Below are 24,043 nucleotides of genomic sequence, written 5' to 3'. Positions count from 1 at the left end.
TTTAAGATTAATTTCAGAGTTTGATCTCATAGAATGCCATAACAAGAGGAGATGGGAAATCATCTTCATCTTCAGTTGGAGTTTTGCAGTTATAATAATATATTAGAGTACATAATAGAACACTGAATTAATTTAAAAGAAAAAATCTGAGTTTTCATTTGGTACTTATTGATATGCCAGATAAACCGAAATAGTTTTGTGATTATAACAGTTCATTTGACATAAAGTGCAGATTACACTGAACTTTGACTAGACCTACACAGGTTACAGTAAGAACTACTGTAGTTCAACTGGTATTTCTGAAACCAGAAAAATAAATGTTTTCTCTGTTGTACTGACTGCAGTGAGCACCCAGAGCCCAAGAAACATGGCATCAAACCTCTGGAATAAAACACTAAAACACTATTTTCTATTTACTGTTCCTTGTTTTGCAATGAAACCAGATTGTCTGAGGTTTATTTCTCTCAGGAACATTGGGACAAGATGATTTTCCAATACAGTTCAAGGCACTTATTTCTTTCGCTAAAAGGTTTTTAAATTATTTTGCACAAAAAATATGAATGCCAAAATGCATACATATGAAATCATGTAAGTGCAATATTTACAGTATATTTAAATATTTGTTGTTTCTTCCTTAGGGAGTGCTTGACATTTTTCACTGATGCAGATACTAAATTCTATTGAGACTCAGTAGGAGAGCAGGGTTTATAAAATCTAAGACAAAGGAGCTAAATGAGATACAATGGGATTTTACTGGAGAGTTTATTGATGTATACTGATACAATACATAATGCATGTTTGAACAGGCAACACAGTTTAATTTTCCATACATAACACATATTTATATTCCTTACCCAGAACATATTAAAACAATCAGTTATTAATCACCTAGCTCAGCTACTTAGAGATTTTATACATTTGGATTTCTTGTTTCTACTATCACACTCAGACAACAGTACGTACATTAAAGTGCTTCAAACATCAATATGTAACTCATGAAAGCACAAGTCAGCGTGCACTTCCTTATTTCAGGAAAATAATCTGAAGGAGATACAGGGCGTCTGCAGGGAGAGTTCAGGAGAAGTGCCATCACATAACAATAATTTACATTTGACAGTGGAGTCACACATCAGAGAGTCTCTCTGGTACAGGGTTCTGCAGCCCCTCCAGTCGAGGTTTTTGTAGTACTACAGTGCAACCTGCACCTCAGTTTTTACATTAATCTTGATAGTCAGAGAACTAAATGGCAGTTTACATGAAAATACAGCTTTTTCATGGATTCATTGGACCTCCACGTAAAAAATCTCCCGTACTCAATCATGTCGATATTCGGTGAAGAAATGTCATATTGTTCCTTTAATTATGCTTAATTTAAATAAATGGAAAATGGTATCAACAATAACAGAGTCCCCATATAGTGTATGACACTTCAACTTTTATCCCTTTCTTCTCAGGACAGCGCCTGTTTACAGTATAGTGTCCCCCACATGGACCACAGGGTGAGTGCTCCCTGCTGGCCCCACTAACACCTCTTCCAGCAGCAACCAGGAGGTTTTCCAGGAGGTCTTCCATCCAGGTACTGACCAGGCTTACACCTGCTTAGCCTCAGTAGGCTGCCAGCTGTGGGAGCAGATTGATATGGCTGCTAGCTTTTGAGAAGCTCTATCTGGAGCTCTCCATCAGAGCTTCCTTGTATGCTGTAGTTGCACTCTTATTTACTACCTCACCCATCTGCTGAGGAGATGCAATTTATTAAATAAGGAGCTCAGCTATCCAGTATCCAGGGGGATAATGACACAAGCTTGTTCAGGCATGTTGTGTCTGTTCAGACAAAGTTCAGGTGTCTGTGAAGCAGAAGTCTCTTTATTTCATATGCATGGTCTTTTATAAAAGATAATAATCATTTAATAATTGCTTACACTTATATAACGCTAGACACTGCACTCAAAGCGCTTTACAGGTAATGGGGACTCCCCTCCACCACCACCAATGTGCAGCATCCACCTGGATGATGCAACGGCAGCCATAGTGCACCAGAACACTCACCACACATCAGCTATCAGTGGGGAGGAGAGCAGAATAATGAAACCAATTCATAGAGGGGGATTATTAGGAGGCCATGATTGGTAGGGGCCAATGGGAAATTTAGCCAGGACACCGAGGTAACACCCCTACTCTTTCCAAGAAACGCCCTGGGATTTTTAATGACCATAGAGAGTCAGGACCTCGGTTTTACTTCACATCCAAAGGACGGCGCCTGTTTACAGTATAGTGTCCCCATCACTATACTGGGGCATTAGGACCCACATGGACCACAGGGTGAGTGCCCCCTGCTGGCCCCACTAACACCTCTTCCAGCAGCAACCAGGAGGTTTTCCAGGAGGTCTTCCATACAGGTAATGACCAGGCTCACACCTGCTTAGCTTTAGTGGGTTGCCAGTTGTGAGCTGTAGGGTGATATGGCTGGTCTTTTAGACCACGCAACCAAGTTGCTATGACACATTCTAAACAAATGATAAGACAGCAACACATGCCAATATTGTTATTAATTATTTCTAAGTTGCAGACTAGACAACAGTTAGTTCTTTCATGTTCTGGGCGTACAGCCAGCTTACCAAATACATGCCCTTTATATTACTGTCCAAGGACAGGCAGCATCTTTATATATTTGAGCACAAAGCCACTAAACTAGTTTGCAAAAATACAAAAACAAAAATGATATTATTATCTCACTTCCCAGGTGTCTCCCTTATCGCTTCAGGCAGAACGGGTCTTTGACCCATTTGGACTCTGATTGAATGAAAACATTTGTGACAATTAAAATTATTATTATAATAATGTTCCTTATCTATCCTGTACTGCATCTGATACTGGAACATCTGGAACCACCGCGTGGAGTCTCATCAGCAAAGCTTGATCTGTCACCAAGGTAAATGAGCATCCTAACAGATAACAGCAAAGAAAACCAGATAATCCTCTTCTATTGTTTTATATTTGCATATAACACAGCAGCCATATCACCCTGCAACTCAAAACTGGCAACCCACTGAAGCTAAGCAGGTGTGAGCCTGGTCAGTACCTGGATGGGAGACCTCCTAAGAAAAACTAAGGTTGCTGCTGGAAGAGGTGTTAGTGGGGCCAGTAGGGGGTGCTAACCCTGTGGCTCATGTGGGTCATAATGCCCCAGTGTAGTGATGGGGACACTTTACTGTAAACAGGCGCTGTCCTTTGGATGTGAAGTAAAACCAAGGTCCTGACTCTCTATGGTCATTAAAAATCCCAGGGCGTTTCTACAAGAGTAGGGGTGTAGCCTGGCGTCCTGGCCAAACTTCCCAATCTTTATCAGATTGTGGCCACTAATAATCCCCCTCTATGATTAGGCTACATTACTCTCCTCTCTACTGATAGCTGATGTGTGGTGAGTGTTCTGGTGGATGCTGCACATTGGTGGTGGTGGAGGGGAGTCCCCATTACTTGTAAAGCTTTGAGTGGAGTGACCAGAAAAGCACTATATAAGTGTAAGCAATTATTATTATTATTACAACTCTCATTCCTATTCCCAAGGCAAAATAAATGGAAGAAAAAACTCCAGCATCATAGGACCAGGTCCCAAATACTGTAGGTCCTTAAATGTCTGGAAGGAGGACTGGCACTGCTTCATCCATTGGACCATTTCTGAAGCATTCATTTTGGTTAGTTCGTTTCAGCTATTGATGAGAAAAGCATATTAGACCTCCAACTACTTCAGAAACCCTTGTGCTCTCTGGAGCTGTTCCTCAGAATTTCTGTTCTCCTCACTAGGTACCCTAAACTCCTGCTAATGAGACATGCATTAAATACATTATGCATTAAATACATGATACAGCAGTCTTCTGAAAATGGATAATACAGTACTGTATGTAATTTACTGAAGATTAGTAAATCTTGAATTGATTGTTCTTTTCAACCTTTAATTCTATAACGTAATCAACTTCACGTCAATGTATGTCCTTCTGAGCACCCATGACTGCACTGATCTGTCTCAGTTACACAAATCCTCTGCATTTTAGCTCACTACTCCACTGGAATATTAGTGCAGTGGTGCGTTAGGACAAGGAGTGAGAAACCCTGCATTAGACTGTGGGAAAACTGCGATTTAACATGGTGAAATACTGCCTTTATGGGAATATCTCAGTCTGGTTCAGTCATTTACAGTGACATTTTGGTCTTACCATACAAATACAAAACAAAAAAGATAAATTGTTTTATGAACGAAAAACAGGCGCTGTCCTGAGAAGAAAGGGATAAAAGTTGAAGTGTCATACACTATATGGGAACTCTGTTATTGTTGATATAATTTTCCATTTATTTAAATTAAGCATAATTAAAGGAACAATAGGACATTTCTTCACCGAATATCGACATGATTGAGTACGGGAGATTTTTTACATGGAGGTCCAATGAATCCATGAAAAAGCTGTATTTTCATGTAAACTGCCATTTAGTTCTCTGGCTATCAAGATTAATGTAAAAACTGAGGTGCAGGTTGCACTGTAGTACTACAAAAACCTCGACTGAAGGGGCTGCAGAACCCTGTACCAGAGAGACTCTCTGATGTGTGACTCCACTGTCAAATGTAAATTATTGTTATGTGATGGCACTTCTCCTGAACTTTCCCTGCAGACGCCCTGTATCTCCTTCAGATTATTTTCCTGAAATAAGGAAGTGCACGCTGACTTGTGCTTTCATGAGTTACATATTGATGTTTGAAGCACTTTAATGTACGTACTGTTGTCTGAGTGTGATAGTAGAAACAAGAAATCCAAATGTATAAAATCTCTAAGTAGCTGAGCTAGGTGATTAATAACTGATTGTTTTAATATGTTCTGGGTAAGGAATATAAATATGTGTTATGTATGGAAAATTAAACTGTGTTGCCTGTTCAAACATGCATTATGTATTGTATCAGTATACATCAATAAACTCTCCAGTAAAATCCCATTGTATCTCATTTAGCTCCTTTGTCTTAGATTTTATAAACCCTGCTCTCCTACTGAGTCTCAATAGAATTTAGTATCTGCATCAGTGAAAAATGTCAAGCACTCCCTAAGGAAGAAACAACAAATATTTAAATATACTGTAAATATTGCACTTACATGATTTCATATGTATGCATTTTGGCATTCATATTTTTTGTGCAAAATAATTTAAAAACCTTTTAGCGAAAGAAATAAGTGCCTTGAACTGTATTGGAAAATCATCTTGTCCCAATGTTCCTGAGAGAAATAAACCTCAGACAATCTGGTTTCATTGCAAAACAAGGAACAGTAAATAGAAAATAGTGTTTTAGTGTTTTATTCCAGAGGTTTGATGCCATGTTTCTTGGGCTCTGGGTGCTCACTACTGTCAGTACAACAGAGAAAACATTTATTTTTCTGGTTTCAGAAATACCTTCTTTTATTATAAACACTGTACCATCCCCAGATAAACTTATCTTTTGTAAGATTTATACTGTACATATATAAGATATTTCTATTTCTGATGTATTTTATTAGAACTTATGAATAATGATTACCATTTAATTTACTTAACAGTAAATTCTGTTACATAGAAAAAACAATGGGGAAATAAAACAAAAGACTGAAAAAGGAAAAAACATTCAAATGTAATATTTTTTTATTGCTTAATAACAGTATCATTTTGGCCTTTGGCCTCATTTAGAATTTCCGTCACAGTTGAACTACAGTAGTTCTTACTGTAACCTGTGTAGGTCTAGTCAAAGTTCAGTGTAATCTGCACTTTATGTCAAATGAACTGTTATAATCACAAAACTATTTCGGTTTATCTGGCATATCAATAAGTACCAAATGAAAACTCAGATTTTTTCTTTTACATTAATTCAGTGTTCTATTATGTACTCTAATATATTATTATAACTGCAAAACTCCAACTGAAGATGAAGATGATTTCCCATCTTCTCTTGTTATGGCATTCTATGAGATCAAACTCTGAAATTAATCTTAAAGGCATTTAAACACTGACTTGTTCCACCAAGATGAGGTTCTTCATATCTACAGTATGGTCTTTCTTCTTGTTGTATTTTTACTGGTAACATGTATGCGGAAGAAGAGTTTTTATTCTCATTTGTCTGGCGTTGTTGTGAACTTTTGGTCCAACGTTAAGCTTTTAGCTTTAGCTTTTGTTTGCATTAGCTGATACAGTAGCTGCTGCCTGAAGTCTGTATTTAGTGCTCGGATTGTATTTGGTGTGGATGGCCTTAGAAGAAACTTTACCAAAGTGATTTCTTAGTGGGGTTAATGTGTTGTTTCACCATACCTTTTTTACGGTGGTATTTCTATCACGTGCAGTTTTAGGGTTCTTGTAAAGTTACTGTGTGACCACCCACCTGTAGCAGCAATGCTTATTTAAGTCAATTTTTAGGTCATAATTTAGTGTTGCTGTGCTTTCTTAAATGATGCCCCATCTCTCTTTCTCATTTCTGTGGTGCAGACTCAGAGAAGCTATTCATGCAGTTCTGATTGAAGGTTTTCTCTCAGATAAGGGGCAGCTCCCAAATGGGGATGCGCCAAGCCATGCTTGGCTACCATGATCAATTGCCATTCCTGGCGCCTATCTATCTGTGAGATTCTTGGGACCATCTGGATTGCAGTCCTAGATGTCAGAGGTCATTGTTACTCATCTCTCCCCTTGACCAACCAATCAGGAACCTGCAGGGAGTGTTAACACCATATGGGTCTAAATTGCCCGCTAACTTTCAACCAATCATCACCTGTGTAAGAAAACCGGCTCAGGGACGCCAAATATGTAATCATAGCCATAGCAAAATTAAATGTAGTGGCTCTCTGAAGGCACCAGTTCTGTACCATTTGGGCATTTACTGAGACAATTATTAATTGTAGCAGTAAATCACAAAGGTTATTCTTTTGATGGCTTTAGAGTCCAACCATGCAACATAACTCAAACAACGCACACACACAGGTACTAATACACGAGGATACATTTATTAATACATAGAATATGCATATAAACCTAACAGATCTTATCGAGAGGGTTATCAGAATACAAAAGGTATATTCGGTCAGTTACAAAGAGTTACATATATCAAGAGGACATACGTTCAGTATATCATTCATTAAGACCGTTTTGTAAATGAACTTGGTTATAACTTCTACAATAGATACTCAAAACAAGTACATAACTCTTAGGAATTAAATTGATATCAACTGGTTGGGATAGCAATTGAATTCTCGAGCTGTAATGCATTGAAGTTGAATACTCATCCAATTTCTGGGGATTCAGATCTCCTGCGGGCACAAAGAAACAGTTGCAGGCTGTTGCTGTCCAATCCGCGCTCTCTGGCTCCGTGCCAGGCTGTGCTGTGCGGCTTGCGACGGTGCGCTGCTGATGCTCACTGTTGGCTTTAACTAGCAAAGTTTGTGCACAGGAGAAAAGGTGACTGTGGGTCCCAGCAAGTCACGAAGAGGACCGGTTCGTTCCTGATGAAGAGCTAGTTCTGAATAGTGATTCAGCTGTCCACAGTTCCGAGGCCTGCTGCTGGTTACTCTCTGGCAACCTCCACTCTAGACTCTTAGAACAAAGGAAAGTTCTGGCACTCGGACACACTGGCCGTTCCGTGGTTGTCCGGGCTGAGTCTCAGGATGGTCAGGAGGCGCACTGCGAGAATGTCCTGCCCTTGGGAGCCTTCTGCTCCTGGGCCGTCCTGCCCTGGAATTCTCCTTTGAATTCCCTTTAGAACAGTCCTCAGAATCCTCTCCAGAATCTTACTGAATCTTACTGAATCTCACAGGCTCTCTGTGTTGCCTGTTTTAACCTGGAGGAACTTCAGCTCATTGATTGGCTGAAAGTTCCATGGGCATCAGAGTCCCACGTGGGTTACTCGGCCCTACCAGTCCCTGATTGGTTGATCGAGTTGAGATATGAGTCACTTACTCCTGACACTTAGGAATGCAGTCCAGATGTCCAACTGGCACTCCCTAGACAGATAGGCACCAATGCATGACCATTGATCATGATAGCCAGGCTTAGCTAAGTGCATCCCCCTTTGGGAGCTTGTTTCTTATCAAAAGAAAACATCTTAAATCAGCCTGCATGAATAGTTTCTCTGTGGCTGCACCACAGAGATGAACAGAGAGATGAGGCCTAATTTGGGAAAGCTCAGAAACACTTAATTCTTTCTTATTAATAAGCCTCGCCGCTATACCTGTCTTGGTTCTGGTTTTAAAGACACTGCACAGCTCAGAAACTTTGCTTCTCTGGCCATTTTCACACCCTTAGACAATCACGTAATGGCCAGTGTTGTCTGTATAGGGACTGGAACCTTGTTTCAGCAAAGTGTCGGCCTGGGGTAAATCACTAGCCAATGCCAACGTGGACGCTTCATTTGATCATCGGAGTATATGTTTGGACTCTTGTCAACAATAATTTTATTCAGCAGCAGCACTACACCGGAAGCAAACTAAGTTTCTGACCCCTGGTCACCCTCTATGCATAGACACTTTCTACTAGTCAGCCAGACTACTAGTACAGTAGGTATTGTCCTTGTGATTGTTAAGCTCCCCAGGTGTACCCTCTTAGCTTTATTATTTAAAGACTAGCTCCTCCAGTCCTTGGCGCTCATCATTGGGGTAAAGATGTCACGAGGCCCGCCTGGCACCAGGAAACCCTACGTCCATCTCCTGAGGGCTTAGGCCTCATCCCCGACACCCCCCGCTTCCTGAGCCCGGGGTCTGGAGGATCTCGCCCCGTCACCCTTGGACCTCCATGTTTTGTCTGTCCGTGTGTTCCCCCCTCCCGGGGATTTTAACCTTGTCGCGTCCCAGGATGGATTCCTTGTTGATGGACTCTCGGGCTGTGCCCTGACCTGCTTTTGGACCCGTTTGGATTTGGATGCCATTCTGTCTTTCCCGTTCACTGTCTCATGGATTGTCACTATTATTTTGTGCACTATTAAACCCCTGTGTGTTCCCTTTAACCACGCCTCCTGTTTTCTCCAGCTCTTACCGCATCACATAGGGTCTACTACAAGACCTGACACGGATCTCAGTCCGTGTTCGTGACAGTCCCGATGCCTATTCGGGATGATACCTATTGAACACCACTGTGATTGGACGCAGCCGCTAGCTGGTCTTTGGTGTCCAGAAATACAAATTCATATCTGGATAAGTAAACCCAGTGTTCTACATTGCATCTTGAGAATTCAATTGTTACCTCAACACAAGTTGATATCAATTTAATTAATATGAGTAATGTATTTACTTTTGAGTAGCTTATGTAGATTGATTAACGATAGTATAGTCAAACAGTATACTGAAGCATATTCTTTGTTTGTATCTCTTTGTGTTTTGCATCTCTTCGTGATTATATACCTTGCATTTTGATAACCCTCACAGTATGATCTCCCATCTGTATCCAGGCAGATTGTTATATATTTTATACGCACAATTTATGTATTAATAAATGTATCTTGTTTATTGAATCCATGTGTGTGCGTCGCTGATTGATTAATAAATTGTCCCAGTAAATTCACAAAACCCATACACACCTAATACTGGCTAAAGCTGTTTTATTTGCTCCTGTTCTATGTGAATACAATAAACTTTAAACTGTAAAACTATACTAGATACTAAGGTATCTTGCCGTGAATTAAGATTAAGATTGCCCCAGCAGAATGTAAGAACCTGGGTATTACAACAAAAAGGTCCCTCACTTTTATCAAGGGTGGTGTGATTGGACTATATTAAGTAAGGTTAAAAATTGAATAGAGGAGGGGGCAAGTTAGACCAAGAAAATTAATAATGTTAATGTTATTTATCAGATTGATATTTTGGACAATATTCACATGTGCATTTCTTTTCTTTCAAACCCCTCACTTACATTATCCACAACAACTCCATGTTGCCCCTGTTGTCTATGAATCACATTTGAATTTGAAATTTGATTTTCTAGCCACATCATTACTTTTTAAAAAATATTTAATTTGTTAATTATTTCTTGAAAAAGAGTTGATAGATTTTACTTTACAAAAATAAATAATAGTTTCACAGTGTAGCGGCAATGCTTGTTAATAAGACAGAATTAAGTGTTGTGGGCTTTCCCAAATGAGGCCCCATTTCTCTGTTCATCTCTGTGGTGCAGCCACAGCGAAACTATTCGTAAAGGCTGATTTAAGGTTTCCTTTGATAAGGGACAGCTCCCAAAGGGGGATGCACTTAGCTAAACCTGGCTATCATGATCAATGGTCATGGTCATCCATTGATGCCTATCTGTCTAGGGAGTGCCAGATGGACATCTGGACTGCATTCCTAAGTGTCAGGAGTAAGTGACTCATATCTCACCTTGATCAACCAATCAGGGACTGGTAGGGCCGAGTAACCCACGTGGGACTCTGATGCCCATGGAACTTTCAGCCAATCAACGAGCTGAAGTTCCTCCAGGTAAAAACAGGCAACACAGAGGGCCTGGGAGATTCTGGAGAGACTTCTGAGACTATTCTAAAGGGAATTCAAAGGAGAATTCCAGGGCAGGACGGCCCAGGAGCAGAAGGCTCCCAAGGGCAGGACATTCTCGCAGCGCGCCTCCTGACCAGCCCGGACAACAACGGAACGGCCAGTGTGTCCGAGTGCCAGAACTTTCCTTTTTTCTAAGAGTCGAGAGCGGAGGTTGCCAGAGAGTAACCAGAGGATTCACCCGAGGTTCGCACCAGCAGCAGGCCTCGTGAACAGGTCAGAACTGTGGACAGCTGAATCACTATTCAGAACTAGCTCTTCATCAGGAACGAACTGGTCCTCTTCCTGACTTGCTGGGACCCACAGTCATCTTTTCTCTTGTGCACAAACTTTGCTAGTTAAAGCCAACACTAACTAGCCGGTCAGTGAGCATCTGCAGCGCACCGTCGCAAACCGCACAGCACAGCCTGGCACCTAGCCAGAGAGCGCGGATTGGACAGAAACAAGCCTGCAACTGTTTCTTTGTGCCCGCAGGAGATCTGAATCCCCAGAGATTGGATGAGTATTCAACTTCAATGCATTACAGCTCGAGAATTCAATTGTTATCCCAACCAGTTGATATCAATTTCATTCCTAAGAGTTATGTACTTGTTTTGAGTATCTAATGTAGAAGTTATAACCAAGTTCATTTACGAAACGGTCTAAATTAATGATATATGTCCTCTTGATATATGTAACTCTTTGTAACTGACTGAATATATACCTTTTGTATTCTGATAACCCTCTCGATAAGATATGTTAGGTTTATATGCATATTCTATGTATTAATAAATGTATCCTCGTGTATTAGCACCTGTGTGTGTGCGTTGTTTGAGTTATATCGCATGGTTGGATTCTAAAGCCATCAAAAGAATCAATTTTGTGATTTACTGCTACAATTAATAATTGTCCCAGTTAATGCCCAAACCCTACAGAACTGGTGCCTTCAGAGAGCACACTACAACAGATACAGTAGGTGACCCTTCAAATTATTTTTGCTTCTTGCACGGTTACACCACCTAGCAATTATACTGTAAAGCATGCGAGGCCCCTTAATTCCTTGCCACATCTTCAGTTCCACTCCCATATTCACCAGTACATCGACAGACCAGGCATGTACAGTAATATTCCACTTGCAACAATCAGTGTCCCCTTCACATAAAAGTATTACTAGTCGCACAGGTGTCCTTTGACCACAGATCACATGACATGACTTCTTCATAGAGTAGCCCAAAACCCCGGTTACCGGAAAAGGCATGTCCCATAAATTTGCAGTCCAATAGTTCTATGCTCTGCAGTCTTGACGTCCTGAATAACTGTGTCCATGGTGTTCCACTCACCACCACCCTGCTTGTCTCTGTGTCCAGTTTTGGGTAGAGAGAACAGAGACTGTTTTTCTCCCTAGCATCCGGTCCCTGGTGTCCAGTCAAGACCTCCTGGGTCCAGCTGCTGCAGTCTGTTCATCCAACCGTGCTTCCTTCAAAAGTTTTTATTTTGTTCTTCTAAACAAAGGCCCTTGACTCTTCCCACAGTTGTGGGGGAGTTTTGAAATGGCAGATCCCACAGCCTAGAGCTGGCATAATGATGCATTGTTCCACTGTGTCCTGTCTCTAGGCCCTCCTCTCAAACAAAGGTCCACTCAAACCTGTGTGGCAACACCACATACTGTATTATTCCCTGAATGGTGTGATAATTGCCCAGCATCTGTGTTAACAGAGCCTTTGATCAATGCAGGAAATGCAGAGAATGAGATTTGAAACTACATCACTGTAGAGTATCATTGGCCCGTCAGTGCAACAGACATCCATACAACCCTTGGTACCTGATGCCTAAACGTCCAATCTTTTTACTGTGACAATAACATTTTTTGAGCTTACACATTCTGATCTTCCATCTATTTCTACATTGCTCTGATAGAACAAAATTATAAGTCTTCATTTAGCCACCAGGAGGTCCTGACTCTCTGTGGTCATTTAAAATCCCAGAGAATTTCTTGAAAAAAGTAGGGGTGTTACCCTGGTGACCTGGCCAAATTTCCCCTGGGCTTTGAGTGGAGTGTCCAGAAAAGCACTATATTAATGTTAGCTATTATTATTATTAATTCATACACTATATTCTAATTCATTTAGAATAGTGTGTACATATATGTTTATCATATTATATATATATATTGCAGCTATGGAATCAAAGTTAAGTTCTGACAATAAAGGAATGCCTTGCACAAAATAAATAATTTACAGATCTTTATTGATCAATAGAATCGATAAACCCAAACATCACCCAGTAAGACACAATTTTTAGTGATCAAGTGGCACTCTTTGAAACAATGACCTCACTATTTCCAGGAAGGCTCATACCCCAAGGTGCTGTCTGCTACATGAGCACATACACCAGTACAGGTTAATGTCTCATTAAGGCAAATCTCTTGCCTATTGGAAGAAGCTCCAACTGTGCACCAACCAGTCAGTGGTACTAATCCCCACACCTGCCTAGGCCCTGTCCTGACCAAACTCATGCTTATGAACTGAGGGAGGTGCTACAGGACTATGAGGTGTCAGTGCTGTCTGCTTCTCAGACTAGGACCTATGTCTTGATGTTTAGTTGTGAGGTTGTTCCGTGTGGGTATTGAACTCCACTCCAGTTTGTAATATTCGAGGAGAAGATCAAGATGCAAAGGCATGAGGCCTGAGGTCTTAAAATGGTAAGTCCATTATATGCAAATGGTTTACTGATTGTCTTATCTGACCATAACTTCTGAGTACAACTGGAGAGCAGTAGAGCAGGCTGAAATGTGTAGCTGGGGAAAAGCAGATCTGTTCCAGCTCTTACAAGTCGTAAGCAAGATCCTGAAAACTAATTCATATATTATATTCACATCTGTACTGTTTTATGGACATTTGCATGTAAAGATTCTTATACTGATTTCTTGTGCAATGCGAACCTTGTTGAAATGTGACAAATATACCCTTTGTTACCAGTGAAGAGTGGTTGCTTCCAGTACAGTTCTGTGAGAAGAAAGACAAAAAGATTGTAAGAGGAAAAACCTTCAGATCAAGCTTTTCTGATGAGACTCCACCTGGTGGTTCCAGATGTTCCAGTATCAGATTGAGTACAGAATAGATAAGGAACATGTCAACGCTGACTTCCTGTCACAAATCCTTTCATTCAAACAGAGTCCAAATGGGTCAAAGACCCATTCTGCCTGAACAAGCTTGTGTCATTATGCCCCCTGGATACTGTATAGCTGAGCTCCTCCTTATTTAATAAATTGCAAATACAGCACACCAGGAAGCTCTGAGGGAGAGCTCCAGAGAGAGCTTCCCAAAAGGGGATGGAGGTCCAAGTTTCTGATTAAGATAATCAAGGGGTTAGGTTTCCTACTACAGTTCAAATACATACTGTTAGATTAATTGGAACCTGAGAAAATTGGCCCTGGTGTAAGTGTGTGTTTGTGCTTGTGTCTGTCTGCCTTGCAAAGGACTGGCATCCTGCCTGAGGTGTACCCTACTTTGCGCTGATTGCTTGCTGATTGAAACCGGGAATTGGAAGTAATGGTTAAAAACTGTAGATAGATTGATTAGTCCTCTATGAAATCCACCACTTTTTAAAAATTGAAAATATGAAAAATAAATCATACATGTACTGTATACAGTAAGCATTAAATGGCAAACATAAGAATTTCACAAGAAATGATATTCTCTGAATTTAACCAGCACTATTTATAAGCACAAAGTATAACTGATAACAAACCTAAGACTTTGTCCTGAAGCCATTACAGTGAACAGGACGGGCAACTCTGGGAAATAATGGCAGCCAGATCTTTAGTTCTGGAAGACGAACTCTCCTGTCCAGTGTGCTATGAAATCTTCAGGGATCCTGTTGTACTTTCTTGCAGCCACAGCTTCTGTAAAGTCTGTCTGGAGCAACAATGGGAACAAAACAGCTCTTGGGAATGTCCATATTGCAGAACAATTTCTAAAGACAAACCACCTGTGAGCCTGTCTCTCAAGAAACTGTGTGAAGCCTTCTTGCAGGAGAGAAGTCAGAAATCTCCAGGAGAATCTGAAATGCTCTGCAGTCTGCATAATGAAAAACTCAAACTCTTCTGTTTAGATGATAAAGATCCTGTCTGCTTCATCTGCCACACTTCAAGAAAACATAGAAACCATGAGTTCTGTCCTTTGGAGGAGGCTGTTGTGGATTGTCGGGTGAGACATAATGTATTTCATTTACTATCAGTTTAGAAGTTTGTCTTTAAAATATTTGTTCACTTATTACAAATTTCACTTTAGAACATTAAATTTGGATTAAATGTTTTATTTAAAAATGTAATGTATATAATTTGTAATTAAATAAAGTGAAGAATATTCCTCATTCCTTTCCCAGATTGTTTGTATAAATATGTAAGTAGTTCAGGTGGGTAGCTCCATCTGCATGCCTAGGCTGCAAAGGGACAAGTAATAGGTTTATTCCATGCTGAAAAGAGAAGAAAGAAAACAATGTTTTGGCTGTGTAGCCTTCTTCAAGTGTACACTTACACCACTTACACCTGAAGAAGGCTCCACAGCCGAAACATGGTGTTTTCTTTCTTCTCTTTTCAGCATGGAATAAACCTATTATTGGGATAGTTCCAAGTAACCCAAAGTTTTTAGATGGCTGAAACTGCCATCTCAACAAAAACAAAATGGCTGCTGACCTTGAAGTTAGGGGTTTCTGGGTTAACATAGGTAAAAGGCGCCCATATCATTTGACCTTCTTTTGCCCTACTTGCAATATACATTATTTGTTTTTCCAAAAATATAACAATGGAGGGAAATGTCTTCCTTACTCCTTCTCTCCCTCAATGGAAGCCAGTGTAGAGATTTCCCTCAATTAAAATGAATCAGGACATGAAGTAATGAAATTTATCTGATTTTTAACAGATTTTTTTCCTGTGTGTTTGCAATGAAGTCCCTTAGTTTTTATCTACTGTTAAGAGTGAACGTCTCCTGTGACTTGTTCCAGGAAAACCTCAGTGTTGAACTGAAGACCCTGCAGAAGAAGCTGAAAACTTTCAATAAAGTTAAACAGACATTTGATCAAACAACAGAGCACATTAAGGTAATCTTGTTTAAAAGAATATAAAGAATATAAAATACTTTCAGAAAATTGTCAGAAGTTAACAGAAAGATGAATAGCTTTGAATACATCTGAGAGGATCAGTCTCTAAAAAAATAATTCAGTCAGAGTCCCTTTCAGTCTCTGAAAAAATAATTCATTCATAAACATTTCACTGTCAAGTATGGTACACTGTGCTCCTATGGGTACTGGAATATAAGTATTTCTTATTAAGTTTACACTTTTAATTATATTTATTAATGTGAACTGTTGACATTTATAATATTACCCTTCCTGCTACAGAGAATATCCCTCCAAATAAAGTCTCCATTTTGCGAAAAATTAACTGTAAGATTCACACAGTGTCAGCAGAATTTAACCAGTAATGAACACTTTTAATTCCAGTCGCAGACTCAGCTAACAAAGACACTCATAACTGAGGAGTTTGATAAACTTCACCAGTTTCTGCGAGATGAAGAGGCAGCCAGAATAGCTGCACTGAAGGAGGAAGAGGAACAGAAGAGTCAAATGATGAAGAAGAAGACTGACAGTCTTACAAGAGAGATCTCATCCCTTTCAGACACAATCAGAGCCATAGAAAAAGAGATGGGAGCTGAAGACATTTCATTCCTACAGGTACTGTAGATAATGTCAGTGCAGATTAACATTGTCTTATCTGAGTTGGCTGTCTAATGCTGTGAAATTCTTCTGAATTTTCACAGATTTGCAAGTACTCATCCAAACAGTAATACCCATTCAGGAGTTAAATAAAAAAAATCAGACATCATTTTTATTGAAGGCATACTACACTGATAACCCCAATGTAAAGTAGGAAATTGCAGACAGCTCTTCATTGATTTTAAATTTGAAATGTGAAGGATTTTAATAATAGAGTTAGTTATCATAGGAGTCTAATTTCTTATTTTTTAAGTTATGTTATGTGCATTTTATTGCTCTGCTGCATTATATTTTATGTTAAATGCTGTGAAAATTAATGAAATATTATGTATGATATAATATTACCTATTCCATCTTAAAAAAAATCATACAGGTCTACAATTTGATCTCTTTTCCAACTTTGGCTGTAATGTTATGGTCACTTATCAGAAAGATAGAACTCTATTGTTATCCAGTGTCCTCTTTAGTCCCACAGAACTATTTCTCTTAGAACGTATTTCTCTTAGAGAATAATTAGTAACAATTGATGTTATTGTATTTCAGAACTACAAGCACACAAGGCACAGGTATGTGAAATCTAGCCTTTTGTCATTCGTCTTTTTTCATTGTACTGAGTTCAAACCTACAGCACTGACACCTAAATATTATTGCAGAGCCCAACACACACTGCAGGATCCAGAGGGGGTTTCAGGAGCACTGATAGATGTTGCCAAGCACCTGGGCTCTCTGAAGTACAGAGTCTGGGAGAAGATGCTGGGAATTGTTCAGTACAGTGAGTACTGGGGGGCAGGGATCACATGGGGGAAGGGGATTTACAGGTTTTCAGAGTACAGGATTAACATTGTGAATTGTAGAGTCAATCAGATTAAAGTAGTAATAGTGTGACTGTGTAAGAGCCCTGAAGAGAGGTGAATGATCTACTCCAGTTTTCTCTACAAGTGTACTCCAGTTTTCTCTACATGGCCAGTTTGTCACAAGGGGGAGGGATTTACAGTTTTTCACCATACAGGAAGAGGAACTTTGAGAAGTGAGGAGTCAATCAGATAAAAGCAGTAGGAGTATGACTGTTTGTGTAAGAGCTCTGGAGTTTGCTCAACAGGTGTCACTACATGGCTAGTTTGTCCTATTGATCCTCTCCTGACAGTGTGTATAATAATAATAATTGCTTACACTTATAAAGCGCTTTTCTGGACACTCCACTCAAAGCGCTTTACAGGTAATGGTAACCTTTCACCACCACAAGTGTGCAACATCCACCTGTATGTATGCTCATTAGTTATGTCATCACATGTCACTGACTAGAATTTGCTTTGATCCAAAATCTTACTTACATTTCATCAGCCTAATGTTGTCTGGTGTTTGCTATTAATGTCAGTAACTCCACAGGTCTGTTAAAATGAGTTTACAGGCACAATACAATACAAACCGATATTGTCACTTTTCATTATAATACTTTTGATTGTAGTTACAGTAAGGCTAATTGTTTCTTTCTTGTTCCAAGCAATGCATATTCTACACCTGTTAGTACAACAATTGTTGAGATGATATTTATATACATTTCTATCAACTTTACATTACTTTAGTTGCTAAAGTTGCTAGAGATTGGTGGCACATTGGTGCGCTGGTTAGCACTGCTACTCCCCAACATTGTGGCTCTGGGTTCAATTCCTGTGGTGCTTTCTGTGTAAATATTCTCCCTGTGTTAACACCGGTTTCCTCCAGGACAATTAAAATATTTATTCATCAAAACGATGTCTTTGAGCAAATCAGTGTTGAGTTCCTTTTTTTTTTTCCTATTAGCTACAGTGACACTGGATCCAAACACTGGACACCCCCTCCTCTTACTGTCTAAGGATCTAACCACTTTGAGAGTGTGTACTGTGAGATGGCAGCTTCCTGACAACCCAGAGAGATTTGATTACTCTACTTGTGTGCTGGGCTCTGAGGGATTCACCTCAGGTAGACACTGCTGGGATATTGAGGTGGGGCAGAACACTCACTGGGCTTTGGGTGTGGCCAAAAAATCCCTTAACAGAAAAGGTTCAATCACTTTGAGCCCTGAAAGAGGAATCTGGGCTATAGGTCTGTGGGATGGGGTTTATAGAGCATTGACCTCACCATGGGCACAACTCAATCTGAAGAGGAAACCCCAGAAAATCAGAGTGCATCTGGACTATGACAGGGGGAAGGTCTCATTCTTTGACTCCAAGTACATGACAGCTATCTGCACTATTAAACATACCTACACAGAGAAAGTGTTTCCATTTTTCTGGTCTCTTGATGCTATTTCTTTGCGAATCTGCCCAGTGAAGGTGTCTATAACAGTGGATAATAATAAAGTGTGATAAGGGTGAAGATCAGGGCAGAGCTATTGTGAGAAACCCATCCAGATTAGGGTTTAGTGAGGTTTGCTGTTTGAATAAAGGTGCTCAATTTCTGGATGTTGTTTATGCACATTACAGTAAGAATACACATAAAAAATGAACCCTTGAACCCAGTACTGTATAAAGCATTCAGAATATAAATAGATGGATAATTAATGAAACCAGTGGAGTTTGTACTTCTTACTCATATACTTGTTACAGTGAGGTAACTGAAAACTGAAATCTTATGCGGGACTGGGGCTGGTCTAAGGGCTGTGGTATAAGGAAGAAGTAGCTGTATTTATCCAGATCGCAGATCCTTTAAACTAGTCTTGACAGGTGTAGGTTGAAAAACCGGAACATCAGAAGTAAGGCAGCATGGTGAATTGTAGATTGAGTCCTTGTATAGTTGGGTGCCAACATGAGTGATTGGGTAATTGGGTAATGTGTCTGCTTGAGTAGGAATTGGTAAGGGATTGTGCAGGCTTTTGTGAAACTGTGACAATACTATAACTTCTTTTGGATTTTTCTGTTTGTAATTAGCAATATGCTAATCCTGAACATTGTATATGCCTCTGTCTCCTGAAATAACTTCATAGGATGCTCTAAATCAGGAAGACAGTAAAAATAACATCGTGGCCTCAAATTTCTTCTGTCCTACTTTTGAATTCTACTTGGATCACCTCCTGTGTAGCTTGAATGCTACTCCAATGATAAATGTAGTTTAAGGTTTGAATTGAAATTCAGTGCTGCCCCATGTGGAAGAATGAAGAGAACATCACTATCATGTTGGAAGTTAGTTTAACTTTATAAGGGACAAAAGGGAAAATTCTGATTCCACAGCAAGTCAGTCAGATTGTATTCTCTCCAAAACTATAAAATCTAGAGACTGCTGAGCTTTACCTACTGTCTCTCCACCCAATATCAAAGAGTCCATCCTAACTTACAGATTTTACTAGAACTTTACTTTATGTACTGCTCTCTGAGATTCATTGCAGGAAAGGATGGATACCTTGAGATAAATTATTACTATAGACTGAAGCTTTCTATACAGTCTTTGGTAAGGAAAGGGATTGAATATATGGAGATTTTGCATCAGCATATACAATACACAATTCAATACACTTTCCAGTATGCTCCCATTATTAAATATTTTATTGATTTTTCAATAGCCAAGGTGAGCCATGCTGTGCCATTAACAATAATACAAGGGATTCAGTATAAAGAAATATTACAAACATACAGTAATCTAATTGTAATAGTGTCTTATGTTTTGCTTTAATACTCTGAATGGTGAAGTAGATTTTGTGTAAAATGCCTGGTAAAATGTATTTCTGATTCACTTAGGAAATTATACACTGGAGTGTTGTTCATGATTTTCTACTATACATTTTGTATAACTAAAATATTGTCATTTTCGTGTGATGTCCAGTCTTTCTTAACATTAGTTGAAATAGTTACCATAATCTCATAATGTGTGAATAATACATTTTTTTACAGTTACAATAAAGATCTGTGCAGAGGCATTTAATAGAAATTAAAAGTTGTTTGTTGAATCAACTTGTTTCAGGTAATTCATCAATAAATGAAAGTAAAAGAAGTAAATAATAGAATTGTTCCTTTCTTGATTTATGACACGAGACTTGTAGGACGCAGTATAGTCACGGTCCCTCTGAAGTTTCTAGACTATGAGAAAGTTCTGAAATCAAGCTCAAGACGACAAAAGATTCTCGCATTGTGCTTCGATAACCTCCATGTAGTATAGTAAGTAGACATCATAATGAGAGAGTAGGAGTCGGGAATTTATGGCTTAGGGGTGTGATTTGTGTAGTTAATCAAACACTAAAAGGAATATAAGAATGTCTCTTTATTAACATTCCATAACCTTTCCCAAGACGTTTGTATGTAGGAACAAGTATAAATTGGACTGTATTTATTACTCCTAAAAGGGTTTGTATTTCAAGAAAAGAAAAGACAACACAGCTGTGTATTAAAATTGAATGTAGATCAATTCCAGATAATTGTGTCAATAATGATATTACTGTAGTAACAGTGGGAAAGAAAATGTAAAACTAGAATGTTGAGTATTTTAATTAAAACTGACTCACGCTAGAAGGTGTCACGATTGTAATCCCTCCCCCTTAAGGGTGCTTCGGCTCTTTCACATTTTAGTTGATTTTGTGCACCTGCTCCCAGTTCCAGCCCACATTAAAATCCAGACACTGTTCCGGGCTCTGCATTTGAACACGGACGTCAGGAACAGACAAAGCTTTCTCTTAGTGGTTTATTGGCCAGTTTTATGCTTTGAATGGTCAATGCCCTATTCTACGTAGAGTATCCCATCAACAAAATCCATGCATGTATTAAAGTAATAATTCTTACACTCTTCCAATATACTCTGATAAATTAATCACTTCACCACCTCGTGGAACTAGCTTTGTATGAACTTGCAGGAGGTTGTAGGGAACTGACAGCTGTAGTGTGCACTTTGCTTTAGTGTAACACTGCATTTTTTAGATTACAGTAATAATGAGTAGTTCTGCTGTGAGTAAGCAGTGAATCTAGTATTTATAGCTAGAAAATCTCCTGTAGTGTTCAGGAATTTTACAGAATGACTCGAAATGTCATTCCAGAATGACTTCTCACGTTTAAAAGTATGTTATGTACAGTTGTTGTAGAATTTTAAATAAATGTTCTATGTTGTATTAAAATTATTACTTTTTATATTTTTCAAACACACTTCATACAAGTTTCTTATTGACAATTATTAATTTGTCATATTGTTGTCTTTCAGAACTATAAGGATACATAAAGCAGGTACTGTATGTGAGCTCCAGCCTGTCTTTCTCTTTTCTACTGTATTGAGTCCAAACCCACAGCAGTACTGACTCCTGAATATTATTTTAGAGCCCAGCACACACTGCAGGATCCAGAGGGGGTTTCAGGAGCACTGATAAATGTGTTATAGAAGTCTCTTATAGTTTTATATGAAAACTGGGCTTAATATATGAATTTCTCCTTGAACTCATGTCTTCTATTATAACTGATAAATGATGATAAATGTATAATAACAAAGAAAATAATAATGAGACAAAAAACAAATGACTGAGACAGGTAAACTTATTGAACTAGAAGAAATGTAATCATTTTTATTGAGTGCATTCCAGAAGTATCACTTTATGGGAGTAATAGTCCCCTTTTTAAAGCACCATAGCCTTCTAGTTCAGTTCTGTTTATTTGTCATTTGCACAGGTGCGTATTTGCAATAAAAAGAGGAATCACCAAACATAAAGAACAGCAGCAGCAACAATAAGTTAATTAACATACAACTTAAAAAATGTCAGACAACCAGTGTGAGAAAAAAAAACATCAGTGTGAGACAGTGGTAGGGGTAAAGTTTAATAATCTGACATTTTGTGGGAAGAAGCTGTCTCTGAATCTAGACGTTTGTGCCTTTATGCTCCTGTAATGCTTACCAGAGTGGGGAAGTGGGGAGAAAAGTGAGAAACCAGTATGATTGTTGTCCTTAGTGATACTTCCAGTCTTCCTGAGACAGCAAGTTCTAAAAATGTCCACAATAGAGGGGAGCTGTACTTCAATGATGGACTGGGCTGACCTGAAATGTGATAAGGACAGTTGAAGATAGACCACATTTTTTCAACTGTCTGAGGAAATAAAGGCACTGTTGTGCCTTTTGTGGTAGCTCCAGTTACATGCTGGGACCAAGTTAAATCTTTAGCAATGAAATTACCCAGGAATTTAAAGATGCTAATCATCTCTACAGCCACCACATTGATGTAAATTTGGGTGTGGCCCCCACCCTGCTTTCTAAAATTGATGATCAGCTCTTTGGTTTTGCTGATGCTGAGGGGTTTTGTCAAGGCACCACCCCTGCATGTTCCTGACCTCATCACTGGAGGCTGTCTCGTCATTACTGGTGATTCAGCCAATGATGGTAGTGTCACCAACATATTTGTAGATGGAGTTGGACCTGTGTTTGGCCAAACAATAATGGGTGAACAAGGAAAAGCAGGGGGCTAAGCACACAGCCCCGAGGGGCAGCTACTGTACAGTATATTGACGGTCAGTGTGGAAGAAGGACTTCCATAGACCCTTACAGTCTGTAAACTGCCAGTCAGGGACTCCATAATCCAGCTGCATAGAGAGGTGCTGATGTCTAGTTAATTAAGCTTCCTGACTAGTCATAGTGTTAAATGCGGAGCTGTAATTAAAGAATAGCATTCTGACATATGTGTCTTCAGGATCCAAATAAGCCAGGGCAATGTGAAGATCCAGGGAAATAGCATCATCAGTGGGCCTGCAAACTGCAGGGGGTCTAAGCACTCAGGTACCATTGTGTTAATGTTCTTCCTGACAAGCCTTTCAGAGCATTTCATTACAGTAGATGTGAGCACTACTGATCCTTAATCATTAAAATAAATTGCAGTATTTTTCTTTCACACTGGTATAATGGTAGATTGTAAAAGGGAAAGATTAAAAAATTCTACAGAACCTGTAACTTTTCTGAATAGATGCAAACCTTATAGGGGCCAAAGCCACCTGTATAAAGACAGGAGGGGAATATTTCAAATGCAGCAACTCTGATGAGGTGGCTGTAAAATTGGGTTTTGTATGACTGTGAGTAAATATATTTATTGTTGTGAGATCATGCAGAATAGAAGTATCTCAGTGACACTTTTAAAAATCACTTAATTTCCATTTATTAGATGTCTTTCTTAATTAATGGATGCATCCTAGTTTTGTTTATGGAGATATGATGTAGACCAACTGTTCTAGAATGAATTAAGATGGGTTTGACAGGAGTTCGTATGTCCCGAATACTTTACAACACTGATCTCCTGATCTCCTTCATTTGAGCAAACTTTGCAATTCTTGGAAACAACAGTGTTGGGGGGTTCCGTGGGTTTGGGAACATATTCAAAAGTGCACAGCAATTTCACAAGAAAAATGACAAAACTGACAAAAAAGTCAAATGTATATTAATTGAGAGAGATAGTTACAGTAAATATGGATATTTTGGATGGATAATGTCCTATGTTAAAAAAGAAAGCCTGGATTATTCATGGAGTATAAATCCACGTGAGCATTTCATTTTCATTCTTTGTTATTAAGGATTTGGGAATTGTTTACAGTAGCTATTTTGTCAAACAATAGTTTTTTATGTAAATTTTTGGTTATTAATGTGAATCAATGTATACTGCAACTTGAATTCAAAATTCCTTTCTCTAATTTGTATTCAATGTTCCATAACACATCCATATTTCTTAAAATGATAGAACTTTTCTTTTTCACATCTTTATAACCTTTTTTGTGCCTCTTTATTTCAAGTCTTAACAAGAACAATATAATCAATGTTGACCGGCACTTAAAGTCGAGAAC

The 24,043-nt window shown here is 39.1% G+C and overlaps 1 protein-coding gene and 1 pseudogene across 1 annotated transcript; one reads left to right on the top strand and one right to left on the bottom strand.

Moving 5' to 3' along the window:
- Positions 1–24,043, bottom strand: part of LOC102686268 (zinc-binding protein A33-like) — a 97,285-nt pseudogene that overhangs the window by 22,351 nt on the left and 50,891 nt on the right.
- LOC102685860 (zinc-binding protein A33-like) lies at positions 14,312–18,787 on the top strand. The gene is made up of 6 exons (XM_006631670.2): positions 14,312–14,713; positions 15,510–15,605; positions 16,008–16,238; positions 16,824–16,846; positions 16,934–17,052; positions 18,081–18,787. The coding sequence occupies exons 1-6, from the start codon at positions 14,312–14,314 to the stop codon at positions 18,623–18,625; spliced, it is 1,416 nt and encodes a 471-aa protein (XP_006631733.1). The 3' UTR covers positions 18,626–18,787.

This window comes from Lepisosteus oculatus, chromosome 11, assembly GCF_040954835.1.
Source record: "Lepisosteus oculatus isolate fLepOcu1 chromosome 11, fLepOcu1.hap2, whole genome shotgun sequence".
NCBI classification, from domain to species: Eukaryota; Metazoa; Chordata; class Actinopteri; order Semionotiformes; family Lepisosteidae; genus Lepisosteus; species Lepisosteus oculatus.
The sequence above is the reverse complement of the archived record's forward strand: the minus strand, read 5'-3'. Positions and strand labels throughout refer to the sequence as shown.

What these genes read in the sequence shown, in the direction of transcription:
- LOC102685860 (XM_006631670.2), top strand. Translation starts at nt 14,312, where the DNA reads ATGGCAGCCAGATCTTTAGTTCTGGAAGACGAACTCTCCTGTCCAGTG. An exon ending in TACAAGCACACAAGGCACAG is followed by an intron (nt 16,847 to 16,933) that starts GTATGTGAAATC and finishes ATATTATTGCAG; the next exon opens with AGCCCAACACACACTGCAGG. An exon ending in GCTGGGAATTGTTCAGTACA is followed by an intron (nt 17,053 to 18,080) that starts GTGAGTACTGGG and finishes TTTTCCTATTAG; the next exon opens with CTACAGTGACACTGGATCCA.